Source organism: Parasteatoda tepidariorum, chromosome 7 (genome assembly GCF_982258835.1).
Source record: "Parasteatoda tepidariorum strain Cologne lab strain chromosome 7, Ptep-v5.0, whole genome shotgun sequence".
NCBI lineage: Eukaryota > Metazoa > Arthropoda > Arachnida > Araneae > Theridiidae > Parasteatoda > Parasteatoda tepidariorum.
In genome coordinates, this window is record NC_141761.1 from 25,269,752 (window position 1) to 25,286,469 (window position 16,718).

General features: G+C 27.8%; 1 protein-coding gene across 1 annotated transcript in view; it reads right to left on the reverse strand.

The window, feature by feature from the left end:
• Window positions 1-230: 230 nt before the first annotated feature.
• LOC107454988 (uncharacterized) overlaps window positions 231-16,718 on the reverse strand; it is a 60,213-nt gene continuing 43,725 nt past the window's right edge. Inside the window, exons 13-20 of the mRNA XM_087167506.1 lie at window positions 15,667-16,061; window positions 14,247-14,484; window positions 11,285-11,468; window positions 10,086-10,128; window positions 7,348-7,445; window positions 5,799-5,891; window positions 2,982-3,017; window positions 231-1,215 (exon numbers count right to left, since the gene is read on the reverse strand). Coding sequence (XP_087023632.1) covers window positions 337-1,215; window positions 2,982-3,017; window positions 5,799-5,891; window positions 7,348-7,445; window positions 10,086-10,128; window positions 11,285-11,468; window positions 14,247-14,484; window positions 15,667-16,061 — 1,966 coding nt within the window. The 3' untranslated portion in view covers window positions 231-336. The remainder of the gene's footprint in view (window positions 1,216-2,981; window positions 3,018-5,798; window positions 5,892-7,347; window positions 7,446-10,085; window positions 10,129-11,284; window positions 11,469-14,246; window positions 14,485-15,666; window positions 16,062-16,718) is intronic.

Sequence of the window (16,718 nt, forward strand, 5' to 3'; positions counted from 1 at the left end):
ATAAAGAAATCAAGAACATGTGTACTAATACATAGAGTTAATGCCAAAATGTCACTTAAATGTTCATTGCTTCTAAAGAAAGGCTTTTTTAATACACACCAAGGGAATAAACAGCATAGTTATGTTGAAAAAGAAAGTTTTTTTCTTCTCACAGTAATAGTTAGTAAACAGCTTTAAACAGTAATAGTTAGTAAATATACTAATAATAAGGAAAAATAAAGCAAGCCTGATTACAATTTAAAAAAAGAAATATTTATTCTTTGGATCACAGCTCATTGTTTTGTTGTTGTTTTTTATGTACAAATATCACAATAAATAAAAAAATATATAAATTATCTACATTATGGTACATAGGGCAGATAATTCTGTTCCTTTAAAAATTGGCGGTTGAACATCAAACCTAGGGTCTGGAGTTGGCGGACGGAACTCGTCACTCTCAACATCATCTGATGTCGGTTCTGTTTTCACTAAAGTCCTATCATCTACTTCCTCTGCTTTGATTACTTTATCTTCTGCTTTGATTACTTTATCTTCTATAACCCTATTGTTAGGTTCTGAAGGTTCATTCGTAGTAATGTCCATTGCCTCTTCAGTCCCGTAATCTAAAAAGTCATCATTCATGTAAACAATAATCTTCGATGGACTATTATTTTCTACAGCAATATTTTCGGTATCAGAGCTATCCATGGGCTCTTCTTTAATTTTCGTAGTCGTTTCAATGTTAACGACAGTGGGGTTCTCACTGACTGGAACATCATTAGATTCATTGATGTTTGAAGTGTCTTCTAAAGGTTCTTCTTTGATAGGAACTTTGACATCTACATCATCTTGGATAGGAGATTCTTCAACATCCATTTTTTCTTCTTCACATACTTCTTGTAGGATATTTGCTTCTTTTCTAGATGTCATGTCTTTATCTTCCTCAGAAGTCTCTTCTTTTCCCACCTCATTTATCTCTTTTTTTACCTCCTGTGTCTCTTCTGTTCGTACCTCATGTGTTTCTTCTGTTCGTGCCTCATGTGTTTCTTCTGTTCGTACCTCATGTGTTTCTTCTGTTCGTACATCATGTGTCTCTGCTATCCGTACATCATTCTTCTCTTCTTTTTCTTCATCACTTGCTTCTTCCTTTTTCTCCCTCGCTTCTTCTATTTTTTCGTCTAAAGCCTCATCTTCTGTTTCTTCTTTAGATGTGTCAGCAATAGGAGACTTTGAAGCCTGTCAGGGAAAATAAAATGTTTTAGTCATTAACATGTTTAGTCATGGCATGTTTTATTTTAGTATAGACATTAAAAAACAATTTTTATCTAAGCAACAACAAAAGAATTTTTAATAACAGAATTGCCTTTAACTATCAGTTATTCGATTTCGTCCTGTTAACTCATCATTTCAAAACAAAAGCATTGATAAAAAAAACTTCCCTCTCTATAAAAAAATAATAGATTTTTGAGTTAGAAAACATTTAAAAAAATAATAATGTTTTAATTATTGGTTTACTGCACACAAAACTTTATATATTTGATTTAAAGAAGAAAAAAGATAAATGGGTAGCAAACTATAGCACAACTGCAGTCACTGTTATAAAAAAGTGAATTGCAAATTAAACCTATAATTCTGAAGTTTTAAAACAGCCATGAAAACATTTCACTTTAAAAAGAATAGACTAAACATAAACAGCAAGTCAAATACTTTCCATTATAATTCTGAATAACTCATTTGTTTCAAAAAATTATTTTTAAACATCATACAGGATAAAAAAAATTTGCAAATAAATAACGAATACCCACTAGAAATGCATTATAATGAAAAGTGGGCATAATGATTCATAAAACCAAGTCTTTTAACTCAATTCTCAACAGAAGTTTAACCTTACACAAATTTTAAATATGCACTTCGGCTTTAGCAGTTATGTCTCTTTAAGTATATTAATATAAATAAATCAAAATAGGTGTATATTTATATAAAACTGTTTAATTTATTAATTTTAACTTTTTGAGGACATTTGACTAAATATATATAGTTCATAACATACAAAATAAAGTATGTATTATTTATAATTAGTTTATACAGGGTTCATACTCTTTCTAAGAAAGTAAATTTAAAATATTATTTATTTTAAACACTTTTTAAAGACATATATGTCTTATTCAGTTCTTCTTCACATATTTCAAGCTCAGCCATTTTTTCTTTAGCATGACGCCTTGAGGCATTTGCTTTTGAAATTAATGAGAGATCACATTTTTTTTCCCCAGCCTGATCAGAATAATCTTCAGAAGTTTTATTAAGTTCTTGAATATCATCCTCCAAATGTTTCTTTTTCTTCTTTAAATTATCAAAATTTCTGCTAAGAGCTTTCCTTTTTCACCCTTAGCTTTATTAGTTGTAATTACTTTCTCTTCTTCCAAATGTGCAAGATATCTTTGAAGTGCACCTGTAGCTGAAACAATGAGTTCTTTTGAAATAATGACTTTTTCAAGTCCACCAACAAATTGTAGATGGTCATCAATTATTCTTTTAGCCACAATTGTTTGGTTTGATTTTCAACCAATAGGTTTTTGCTGAGCGGACTCGGTTAGAACGCTCCCTCATAAGCGGACGAAATAATCTTAGAATAATAATAAACTCGGACTTCAACAACACAACAAACAAGTCGAAGACAGAAGGAATGATTAATTATTTTCTCTGTTTAAGAATCGTTTTTTATTTTTGTTAAATTTTTTTTCAGGAAATAAAACGTAATTTTCAGGAGTTAAAACGCCTATTTCAGGAATTTCAGGTATGAACCCTGTCTATAAGAAATTTAGATAAGACTAAATATATCTAAAGAACAAAAGTAATATTTAAATCGAATACAAATGAAATTTAGAAAATAATTTTGCAAACTGAAAATTCAATAACATTTTAGGACTGTCAGCTAACATACTAAGCACTGAAATTTCACATTTAAAAATTAATAAGCTTTTTTTTAAAAAATATCAGTATACCTTTATGAAATCTTCGTAGCAAGCTGGATGAAAAACCTGTAAGAAAATAAAATTTATTTTTTGGAGAAACTAAACCATTAACATACATAATTTCAAATTAAGTTCAGTTAATTAAACTGAGTAAATAAAAAAATGCATAACATTATTAATCTCCAATAAGTAAGAATTGTATTAATACAGTAGAAGATTAATCACCACCATTCTACAAAAAGCACTTTTCCACATAAAATAAATAAATATATAAATAAATAAATTAATGATTGAAACACTGCATGGAAACAACACAAATCAAACACTTCAAAAATCGATTACTCAAATGTTGCCTTTCTTAATATTGGAAATTTAAAAACCATGAGAAAACCAATTGCATTAACTGGAAAATTAAAAATAAAAGAAAAAAAAGTTTGACACTCAGATTTACAATTGCATCGAGTGTGTTAAAAACTCATTACTGACAAGCTCGGTTTGAAATTTCCAGGGTAATATCTTATTTTAAAAAATAAATTTCATCGAATTGTGCCAAATAAAAAAGGGGGCAAACGTATTACATTGATTAAATTCTTCAGTTACAAATCAGAATTTGCAACAAAATTTCAACTCATTTTAAAGCTTACTACTTATTTTATCATAAGTTAAAAAAAGTTTTATTCCAGCGAACAATTTTTTTTTGTCATTTTGGAATTACTTTCTAGATTAACAATTTTATACTTTTGTTTCCCTCAGTAATTTATTCGTTCTTGTCAAAGCAATTATGAATTTTTTTTTTCCCACTCTCGTGTTCTCGAATGCGCTTTTTTCTTTAACAAATCTGCGTAAAAAAGTAGTTATTACATGTGAGTCCTTAGGAAGCAAAAAAAAAAAGAGTGCCGATAAGGGCAGAATAAATGACTTGTTAACAAGATTTTGCATAAGTATTGATTGAAAGTTTTGATGAGCAAAACTCTGAGAAAATTTTGTTGGAATATAAATTATTGATTTGCAGAATTAGTCAGTCTTTTCATTACAGAAAAGAAATGGGAGAGAATTTCTCACCCTTTCTCAAAAACAGGGTGAGATTTCAAAAAGTTAAGTGAGATTTCTAAAAATTAAAAAAACCCGAATAGACTTTTAAAAAAAATATTTGTTTAATTATAATAAATTTTTAACATCTTCTGATTTCTAAACCATTGAACATTGAATATTTTTGCTGCATTATCATATGGAAAATGTTCTGTATCTACTTCTTCATTAGCTATTCTCATTAGGTTTGCTCAAATGCTTACCAATCGATCTGTTACGATATTTTGTTTTAATTCGGTTTGGGGGCTAAATAACCTTGCAACAGATGCTGAACTATTCGGAATCACTAATTAAATTTGTAGCATTGTGCACACACTTTCCTATCCTCTACATCTGCCAGCATAGGTTCTTCACTTATTTCTGTTATGGAATAGTGAAGTTCGTTGAAGTTATTTCCATGTTCATACTCTTTGTCAGGTCTTCCAGATTAGTTTTCACAGACTTAAACTTTTACAAATCGCTCTAAATTGTCGATGAGGGAGTTTGGTAATTCATTAACAGCGAAAACTAGAGATAACTTTAAACAATTTATTATAAAGAACTCACTTTTTTTCTCAACACTTGTCGTAGCTGTTTTCATGTCTTTTTCAAAATGGCGGAAGACTAAATTTTTTCAAAAATTCGAGAGATTCGTGCATTTTAAAATTGATAAATTCAGTGGGCGAAATTCTCGCGTTAATAATTTTTTATGCGAGAAAAGAAAAAAATATGCGAGATTCTCGCGCTGTAGTGAAAACACTGATTAGTGGAAGAACTACATGCCTGATTATCGACCTAAATTAATTTGAAAATATACAACAATAACACAAGCTGAACTGTATAAAAAAAAAAGCTGCTGATTTTTATGTAAATGACCTGAAACTCAATATGATTATGTTTTCAAGCTTTCTTGTGAGAGCTAAGACACATGAGACACTTTGACCTACTTTTATCAAGATTGTGGTTACATATTTTTAACCTGTTTAGGAGCAGAAAAGAGTGGTAGCAAGAAGCTGAAACATGTAGAAAATAAACAAAATTATTGAAATATAAAAAAAAAGAACAATGATTTTTGTTCTCTTTTTTTATACAATTTATGAGGCCAAATCCTACATAATCTTTTCATCTTGCTTTAAATGTTACTGTTTTGAAACTGTTTTAGCCTGTCAATAGAAATTTAAATTTATAATAATGCTTTTTCATTTCTTGCAGAGGTCAAACACTTGGAAGAAAGATTATTCATTCTATAAGGGCTGTTTGACCAATCACCTCACCTGCTTTTAGCCAAAATAGTGGTTAAATTATTATTTAGGGGTTTTTCGGGAAAGGAAAGAAGGGTTGGAAAACACAGAAAAATAAAATAAAAAAATAATTTCAACTATTTTCTGAACAACTTAAGGAATGAACAATTAATTTGAGTCTTCTTAAATTTCCCCCCTTGCTACAACTCTTTTTGCTTTAAAAATGTTTCAAAAGAAAAAATTTAATGTTTCAAATTATCTTTTTTCTTTCCTCTAAATCAAATTTATGATTATAAAATTGCAGAAAAGTGATAAACATTTGAGGTGCTCCCAAAAAATGGTGGGCTATAGAGAAAGACCAGCTCATAGTTGGATATAGGAGGTTATGATATGTATGCATAAAAAATGTTTTAAAAATATATTCATACATTTTCAACATGAATATATTGTATTAAAATTGTATCAAAGGAATTTTTTGTGTGCATAGAATGCTGCCACATAGTCTGATTTTAAAGGGAAAAAAGTGTTACTACATTACCTCATTATCATGCCTAACAGCGTTTCGTAAATGCCATTCTTCCTCTTCTTCAACCCAAAACAGCTGGAACTGCTCCCCACAAACAAAGCATTTCTTAATAGAAGAAAAATCACTATTAATTACGGTGATATCATAGTTTTTTTCATAACATTTTAAACTATCGAAATATATAAACAGACAAGAAAATGTTCAGTATGCAAATAAAGTTTAAGTTGTAGTGTAACATAATGAATACATGAAGAATAAAAAGAATTTTAATTAAAATTTACAATTCCTTACTCTCAAACAATTACATTTTCCAGTCTTAAGCAAATTAATTAAATAGTAAAATTTCTGAACATATGTCCTGTAATAATTAGAATATTAATAATCAAAATAGAAATGTAAGCATATTAGCCTAAAATAGAATATAAATTAAAAAAATTCAGTTCTTAACCCATTGTGCATTAGTTCTGACTTTTTCTGAATGTTAGATCAATTTCCCACATGAAAAAAGTTTTCTACGCTATCTAATGGGAAAGAAGTGCAATTTTAATTTAATTTCGTCCAGGAAGAAAACACTGAGTGAGTTAAACCATTAGACATTATAATAATGCATTTCTCCTGAGGCAAATAATATTTTTACAAGAGAATGTAATTTATATTGTTTAGATAGACATTAACAAATACTATGTAATAATCAAATTTCAAAAGTTAATCAGCAGAAGATATCATTAAAGTAAAGAACCAATTAGAAAATACTAAAAAAAAAAATTTTTTTTTACTTACACACATTTATTATTCTAGACCATATAAAGTGCAATTACAAGGGATTTTTTAAGAAAATTCTTAGATTATTGAACTAAGAAATCTATTATTGTCTACATTCTATACTATCTATCAATTAAATTACTTTGTAACAGAGATATTATTTGTAAATAGTGATATTTAGCAACTCTTAATGTGGACTTATCTTACCATGCAATTAGTTTCTTCAAAAAAGTCATATCGGATGACAATTATAAGCAATATGAAATAGATTTTAAAAACAGAGTTGGAAAACTTCATGTTAATTTTAAAAGTAACTACAGATATGCAAATTTATGATATGCTTGCCTTAAAAGGCTATGATGTGGCACAGATAAACAGCAAAATTCTGTAAAACTTACTGAAGTATCAAGACAAAAATGTGATTGGTGTGTGTTTAGAAAAACCATTTTTACTGAAAAAGAAACAAGCGAGTGTGTGCTTAAAAAATAAAATCTCAACACACTCGGTATTCAATTATCAAGTTAGTCAATATTTAAAAAATTTAATGTTTTTTTTTCTTCTTCTTTTCATAAAGCTCAATAACTGTAACCCTATGTTAATGCAAAAGCCTCTCACCAAGCTAAAAATGTGCTTCTTAATTGCGCCGCTAAAAAACTTTATAATATAGAAACTATTTTAAACTAATCATGGCTTTTGCATGTAGATTTATTACATTATATGACTTTTATTATTTAAAATTATCAATATACTTCACAACAATAAGTATCGAAATTTCTTGGAAGAAAAAAAACATCCTTACCTCAGTTTCACATTCACTCGCTCGAACACTATGAATTTTCTCAGCCTCTTCCTTTTTAACGCTTATACAATCAGCTTGAAGTTCAAAGTAACTCGGAGCTGAAAAGCAAAAATTATATATATGACTCAGAAATATCACAACAATTTTTTTTTTAAAAATAACTCAATTTTATCAAAAATTGTACCTATAAATTATAGGAGGTACAAGTAAAAAAAAAAAAAAAAAAAAAAAAAAAAAAAAAAAAAAAAAGACCAATTGCAAAAATTAACATATAATGTGTAACAGTTAATGTACAAGTTTTTCTTGCTGTGTAACTTAATTAACTAAAAATTTCTGTAGAACTTAAAAATACACAGGGATGATTGTGAGCCCAAGTCAAAATTCCGGAAATTTTCTTGAGTTAAAAAAAAGAAGTTTAAATTGAAATATTAGAAAAAAATTTAAACAAGGTTTTTTTCCTTTTTCTCAATATTTCTTAGTTTACTTAAAACATATTTAAAATTTTACACATACCTATGATGACCTGGAGAAGTAATTGAAATTTACAAATATGTCTTTCTTGAGTTCATGATTATAACAACTATTTACTGATAAAAAATGAATATTGATCATGAATATAAGCTTATAAAGTATATCTCTGGCTCTCCCTTACAAATAAAATAAACTGTGTTTTTAAGTTCCACCTTTGAAAATTTGATTTCCAGAAACTTCTGTAATCAATGATTTTTTGAAACGCCTGGACCTTCGATCTCCGGAAACTTCCGGATCACTGTTAGCGAAAAGTCCGGAAATCTGGATTTTTCCGGAGCACAATCAGCCCTGAATACAGAATGACCTGGTTTGGCCCTTCTTAGATCTTTTTTATTGTAAATCAAAAATATGTATCTAAAATTAAAAAATAATTATTTATTTAAGGTATCATAGAAGCTCAATTATTAGAATTGCATAAGATTTTTTTTCCCTAATTAGTTAACAAAAATGTCTAAATGAATGGGATATTATGGCTTTTTCAATTAAACTAAAATTTTGTAGTTCAGATAATTGAGTTTTTATTCTTTATAAAAAGTAATAATCATGGATATTAAAAAAGAAAATGAAATACTCCTTTTCAATTAATGAAACTAAAAATTTGTGACATTAATCTGGATTATTTTTATTTTTTTTTACAGTTTTCATAAGAATCAATAAACTGCACTTTTTTAAAAGTACGCTTGCCATAATATGGACATGTACCAAGCATGATTTCTTTTTCACTACTTAGCATTTAATTTCCTTTTTTAGAGTGTCGTCATATCTGTTTACACATTGTTTTTTGCTGGTTTCATTGCTTAAGCATCATTTTTTTTTTTTTTAACACTATGAATGCAGCACGGAGCTCTTTAAAGTTTCTGTGACTAAGTTGTTTTTTTTTCCAATCAGCTTTCAGTCAGGGGTGATAGTACACCCAAATAAAATTTTCTGAAGAACTTGAGAACTTTTCTGAAAATATACATCTCCCCTACCAAAACAATTTTAAAAAAAAGAAGAAAAGATAAAATTAACAACTTTTTAATAAGATAAAAGTAAATTTTATCTTTTTCAAATACTAGACATAAAGAAACTTTGTCCTATAACAAAAAATAAAAGTTTATAAATCATTATAAAAAATAGAGTGTATATATTAAATTTGTTAATATCAAAGGTTTGACAGAAACTAATAAAATATCAACATAAGATAATAAACTTCAAATAATAAAAAATATATCCAAAATTAATATTTTAATACTATGAAGACGTGACATAGCAACTCTGTAATATTGCAAATATAAGATTAAATATATAAGTTCCTATGAGGTTAAAACTAAAATGATTAAATAAGCCATTAAACAGAGTCAAAAAGTACATCGCTTAAAGTAAATTATTTTTGGAATTACAGAACAGCAAAAAGAGAGAAGAACCACATAGAGCCCTCTGCCTTTCTAGTGTTAGAGATGTAGAAAAGAGTCATCTGTGTGTGATGTGTTAAAAATGTAGATGTCAAAGAGAAGCATTAGAGATAAAGTAAAGTGTTCGAAACCAGGTTTTGACAATGTCATAATTAAAAAGAGATAGTTTATGCAAAATAAACAATCAGGGGAAAAAATGAATTTTCATTGCACGAGACAAACGATCACTTTAAAAAGTCACAGATCTTAAATTAAAAATACTAAAGCAAAATTTGTGAAAATGAAATAAACAGAGTTAATGAAGCATTAATCAAAACAAAAGACTGAAATGGGCTAAATATATCATGAGATTAAAGGATGAGCAAAAATAAATGGCATTTTTTGATTTAAAAAAAAAGTTTCATTTTGAATGGTTCTGATGGTTTTTGAAAATCAGTGCAGGTAAAACATAGCTTTATACTGAGCAGAAGGTACAGTGACAACAAAAAATGCATTTTCAGTTTTGAAGTAACCTTGATTACACAAAAATCCATCTCACAAAAAGAAAACTGGTTTTAAATATATTGCAAAAGCGCTGAGAACAAAAATGGAATTAATAACTAAATATAAAAGTAAATAAATTAAAAACTTCAAGACTTTAGCCCTTTAAAGACAAAATAAATCCAATATTTCAAGAAATAGTGTATCCAAAATTTTTTAAAAATTTGCTTAATACTGATTACCAGAGAATAAAATAATAAAGATAAAATAATAATACTAAAATAATAATACTTAATTGACAAAAATATATAATTTTGTATTGTTAAAGTATACCTCTTTCTTCAGCTTCTTCTATTTCTATAAATTGTTCCCAATCCTAAAATAATCAAGAATATTTAAAATTCATTATTTTAAGTTTAGAATTATGGATACTAAAAGATACATTTGTATTAGATTCCATAAATCACTTTTTGATATGAAAATAATAAGTGAATGATTTTCATGACATTACAACAAGTTGTTTTTACCTTAATTTTTTAAAAAAATTCTGTTTAAAAATATTTCTAATGAACTAATGGAGAAGAACTTAATATCCCAAATATAGTACAGAAACACAACTGCATGAATGAAATAGTTAATACATATGAATAAAAAAGTTTCCAAATTATTTTGAAATTTACACAAATTGTTTTAAAACTTACTACTTTAATACAAGTGCTTTTTAACCTAGTTTATATGTTAGTTTTAAGTGCATTCATTATCCTGAACAATCTCCAAATAAAGGGGGGGGGGGAAACACTCGATACATTTTGTTTTATGAGTGCAGATGATCAAGTAACAATCGCTATCGATGAGTTAAAAAAAAATTAATTACAAAGAAGGATGCACATATAGATGACTGGGAGAATTAATGGTATTAGAATATAAAGCTATTTTTAAAATTAACAAACGTTTTCTTTTTTATGGCTTAGGTTTTTTTCAGACATCAAAACACTGCCTGCCATTATACAGTTCTTAACATGTTTTAATAACATACTCTATACTTTAATAATAAATTTCGCTATAGCTATTTCCTTTCTTGATACATTTTCATCTTTCTCCTATTAACAAGAACTTAAGTTAGTAAGAATAAAAAGAACACTGTAATCAAATAGTTAAAGCTTCTTTTTTTAAAAAAATTATTAACTAATTGATATTTCCGTAAAAGTAAAAAGTTGAACACTAATCAAAATCATACAAATTAAAAACTTATTCACAACTATTAATTGCTCCTTTGAACGAAAAAAAAGTTCATTGTATAAAGCTTTTACTCAGTATCAGTATTAATATACTCTTGTTACAATTTTCTTAGACTTAGTATTCCAATTTTTTAGATTGAAAATAAAATTCTAGTCACCCAATTTTTAGAGTAGATAACTTTTTTTCTTTTGGCGATTCGTATATAATTACAAAAACTCCAATAGATTAACACAGCTAAAAATTTTTTAAAAAATTGAAAAGAAATATACATAAAGAATAAAAAATCTAGCCACCTTAACGTTATAAAAGAGTCTGCGAGAGAAGGCTTTTTTGGCACCATCTTTTTCTCTACGATTCATTCGGAAATGCCAATCAAGATGTCTTCCATATTGTTCACCTTGGGAATTTTTGAATCTCATGCCACAGGTAGCACATTGTGAACCTTTGTACAAAGAAGTCAAGAGTCCAGAGTAAAACCTAGATTTAAAAACATTATAAATCAACATCAAGTATATTTAACAGCTTTTGAGTAAAAAGAAGATTTATTATTTTTATAAGCAAGTTTTTCTCGCCCTTTAAAAATTATGAAACGATATGCAATTCAGTTACTGTAAATAAATAAATTATAAAGCTACAGGATGTACAACTACTTTTTGAATACCTTTTTTTTTGTATTATAAAACATTATGTTGTAACATTTTTAAAGGGTTGTTTAAATCAATATGTTTCCTAAAAATCAAATAGTATAAGTTTTTTTCAAATGAATGACATAACTATTTAACTGTGAAATAATTTACACACTTTTAATTAGTGTTTGCAAAATTAGTTTCTGAATAATTATTATAGTTTTAATGCTAGCAGTAAAGATTAATTAATTACTCATGCAGTAATTTACATTAGAGAAACATTAAGTAATTAGAAAAATTTTAAAATTTCATAAACAAGGAAAAACTATTTCTTTTAAACAAAATAAAATAGTTTTTTTTTTTTAAATTTAAATTCTTGTAAATGGTATAACTAACAAACAGAGTACTAAGTTGAAGAGAGTAATATTTTTAATTTAAAATTCAGTGGCATTTACAAAGAACTGAAGATAATTTGCTTAAGCACAATAAAATCACTTTTTGTATAAATTTCGCCATAATTATTCAAACTTTGAAACTAGTAGATAACACAGCCAATTGATTGTGCACAAAATACAACAGACTGCCTTTAGTAAAACCAATCATGAATAAGTGTTAAACAATTTATACATGAGACTAAAACTAATATGGTATCACTAATAAAACTAATACAACATTCAACTGATTCACTTCTTTGAAACTTAATTTTTGCTAAAGGAAGTTTATACAGTAGAAAAACTATCAATTTCAACAGAAAAACAGACTTAACCTCTTTTTTTTTTAGTAAATTAAAAATAAATGAATAAAGGAAGAGCTATTATGGTTAAACTAACATATAGATAGCTAAACAAAAAGCAAATACTTCTCAGTTAATATTAGAAAGTATAATGTCCTTGAATGTCTAAGTTTAAAAACTTAAATACAATGCTGAACATAAAAAAATAGCACAATTTATCACAACATTTTTTCAAATGTTCCAATTTTTTAAGTACAATTAGATAGTGCAACAAATATGACATAACGATCACAATGAAAGGCTAAGACTGGTAAAAAACAGGAATTCAAACCAACAATAAGAAAGAATAGTTAATAGGACTGTAACAACATAACTGTATAGTCCTTTTTTCAATATATTCTTGTTACATAGTAAGTTTAAATGCATAATTTGAGATAATATTTCAATAACAACGTTCATTACTGTTTCGTAGTTAGTACTTTTGTTTCGAAAATCATACCAAATTCAACACTTCAAACTTCCTTTTGCACTTGTTGTTCTGTACGTACATTACCTGATTCAGTTGGCCAATCATAAAATTTATTCAAATAGAAACTATACTCTTTGGTATATGATATCTCAAATTTAGTGATGTGTTATTTCATATTTTTTTAAGACAAGATGTTGTAAATATTTGAGAAGGAATCAGCCTTTCCTGCCGTTACGGGTAAGCTTTGTGCGCCCATAGGCCTTTTTTAAAAGAACTTCAATTTACTTTTAATTTCTTGCTGTATACTATTAAATATTATGGATAATGCTTGGGGAGTTTGGTTTTTATGTTTAGAAATCATTTGTAATCTCACCCGCGAAAGTTAAATAAATGTTTGTATTTCTATTGTGCTGGGAGAAATATTCCTGATGGACTCATGGTAATACATGAGAAATTATTGATTCGGGATTTTGATTAATTTAAATTAGGGAGTAGCACTAGGTAATAACAATGTCATTTCTTAATACTTCAGGATAAATATGTTGGTTATTTGTGTTTGCCATTGAATATTATAATTAAAGTGTTTAAAAATGCCATCTTATAAATATGATATAATATGCTATCTTGTAAATTTGATATAAAAATATTAAATTTTGCCGAGATGTTTGTTTGGACTTTTTAAAAAAAAGGCGAGTAGAAACGTAATTTATTTCTTGAACAAATTATGTTGCTTTGTATTTCATATTTTCCTTTCATTAGGTGCTTTAGGGTATTCGTTGGTTAATAGTCACTTAATTTCAACAGTTAATTAATTCAAGCACTCTGTACAATGGATTGATCTGTTGGTTGTTGTGGCCATGACTCTCTTGTAACACTGTATCATTCGTAACCGAATTACAAAAAATAATTACAACTTTCAGTTAATAATTATATTATTAATTAAAGAAATATTTAAAGTAAAACATCATCAGAAGGACAACTAAGATAACAATTTACAAATGCTTAATTAGATGTTTTATAACTTATGCAGATGAAACTTGAACACCAAAAGAAAAACCCAAGAAATAGTTGACATAATTTTCTGTTTTCAATTAATTAAATGTATTGAAAAAATATTAATTATATATTTTTACTACACATTATTTATTCCTTTTATGATAAATTTGAAATTCCCTTAGACAATGAGAATAAAAATTCGGTTGTGAGTGATACTTTAACATTGAGTAATGGATTTAACATTAATTCTTATCAACAGAACATTTTAAGTGGCAAGGCATTAGCAACATATATTTTTAAGCAGATTTGTAATAAAAGCATTATATTTTATTATAGAAACTCTATCTCATATATAAAATCTATATTTTAATATAGATTTTATATAAGGAATACATATAGAAACATTTAATTAAATAAATTAGAATACTTACTGCTTCAGACTTTTAGGATTTAATTCGATGGCAGGTATTTTGGTTTCCTTTTCTTCTTTAATTGCATCTTCTGGTTTCTCTTTTGATGAGCTTTCATCAGCTGCAACGGAAGGAGCTGGTTCTTTCTTTGAGATAATGCCTGCAGCCACTAGCTTTTCAAAAAAGGATCCAACATCAATAGGTGCAGCGACAGGTGGAATTGGTTCCATCGGTTTTTCAAGTGGCAAATTAACTGTGGCTAATACAAATTATTTAATTGAATATTATAATCTTCAAGTTGAAGCCAAAATGAAAATCAAAACAAAAAACACAACATTTTACAAAAACATTACACTAAAACATAAATTCTATTTAATATTAAAGTTAAACAGTTTTCTAATTATCCCTTTAAACAGATTATTTTTTTCCAGTAATGTTAGGAAAAAATATTTATGGGAATAACATTGAGTAATAAAAAGAAATTTATTAAGCTAACCACTTAAAATTAACTTGATTTTTAAGACCATTTGTTTTTTTGGGGAAAATGATTTGGATTTTCAAAATTTAACCTACTTTAAAGAACTGGCCATAAACATGAACTTTTGAGCTTATAAATAAAATTCATAAATTTTGTGCTTATAGGCTACAAATAAACTATGAAAACAATGAATATATCAGAGAAAATAGATCCACAGTGTTGGTGCCTCTTCGATACCATACTGTTATCCACATTCATGTAATCAAAACCTTTAATTGCTCTTTTATAATAACATGGAAGCATACTTTCCATGGCATTACATAAGCTTAACTATTTTCATAATAATAAAATACATCTCTTAAGAATTTATAAATTGCTTCATGCAGTTCAATATAGAACCAATCCCAAATACTTCAAATCTAAATACATCAATAACTTTAATTTATAGCTATGATTGGAACAAAAATATCAATTATATGAATATCAATCAATTCACGAAATAACAATTTCATAAATTCAGATAAATTTTAACTTTTAAATTATAGAGATTTTAGAAATAAGTTGATGAAAGGTATATAATACAGTATATTAAACTCATATACCTTAGCAACAATTTTTCCTTGGCCAGTTAGGCTCATAATATCACTAACTCATACATCACCGAGAGACCAATACTTGGGATGCCTAGACTATTTTTACATTGGTCCTATATAGGACCCATATTTGCTGAATAATAAATATAAAAGATTGAGTGAATCTGACAACTCTATACAGGGCCGATATTGGTTGTAAAGTGGCTGTAAAATATCAAATGAATCGGACAATTTTATATAGGGTCAACATTGGCCCTTTGAATTCTTATTGAGTCAAGATTCATGAATATAGGTTTAAAGAGGGCCCAAGTTATTTTGCTGCTAGGATATACTTTAATCATAATTTGGAATATAATTTTAAGAACCTTACAGGGTGTGCTGACTATCGGTAACATATGTGGAGTTGGAAGTAGTGGTACTTTTTGTAAACTCCCAGATGAGACAGAAGTTGGAAACATGGGAGGTGGAGGAAGAGGTTTCCAAACAGTTGGCCTTACATCTACTGGTAATCCTGTAGGCCTTACATCTGCATTGAGTAAATTTAATAATCCTGTTGGTCTTATGTCTACAGGAGGTAAATTTGATACTCTTGTTGGTCTTACATCTACAGGAGGCAAATTTGGTAATGGTGGAGGAGGTGGCAAACTATTAAGAGCCATTGGTAACCTGGGAGGTGGAGGTAGAGGACCAATCAGCTTATTGGAAAATGGAGGTTCAAGGGGAGGTCTTCCGCTCCAATGAGTTGCTTGAGGCATCCTGCCATTGCTAGGGGGAAAAAAAAACCAAAATTTAAGATTTTTTAAACAATAAAAAATTTAAATGTCACAAAAATATATTTAATAAAAGAAGTAAAATGAGTAAAAAATTCAAAAATTTTTCACAAAACAAATCACAATAAATTAAAATGAAAAAAGTTCATAAAGCGTGCAAATGAAGTACAGAAATGGGCATGTTATAAGTTTTGCTCTCTAGACAAGAGCCTTCCTCAGTGTCTGAACACCAAATGACATTAGAACAGTAAAGAGATAAACATGTCCAAAGTGATTTAACCAATCATGACAGAGGAACAAGTTTACACGAGATAATAAAAAGTAAGTTGATAAAAAAACAAATGTTAGGAGTTTGTCAAGAATCAAGGGGGCAAAAGGTTAAATTAGAATAGATTTGAATATGTTGGAGAAGGCTGTGATGCTAGAAAGATCATTAACTAAACTATTACAATTTTACAAAAAAATTGCAGATACAGTTTGGTAGATGAAGAGTAGTGCTGAATAATTATTTCAGAAGAAAGGTCAAACCTATGATTAAAATTCCAACTATGTAGGGGAATAGAAGATCAAATTTTTCATTAGTGTAGCCTATCGTATAAAGCAGTGTTCCCCAACCCCCGGTCCGTGGATCTAATGGTACCGGGCCGCCCAA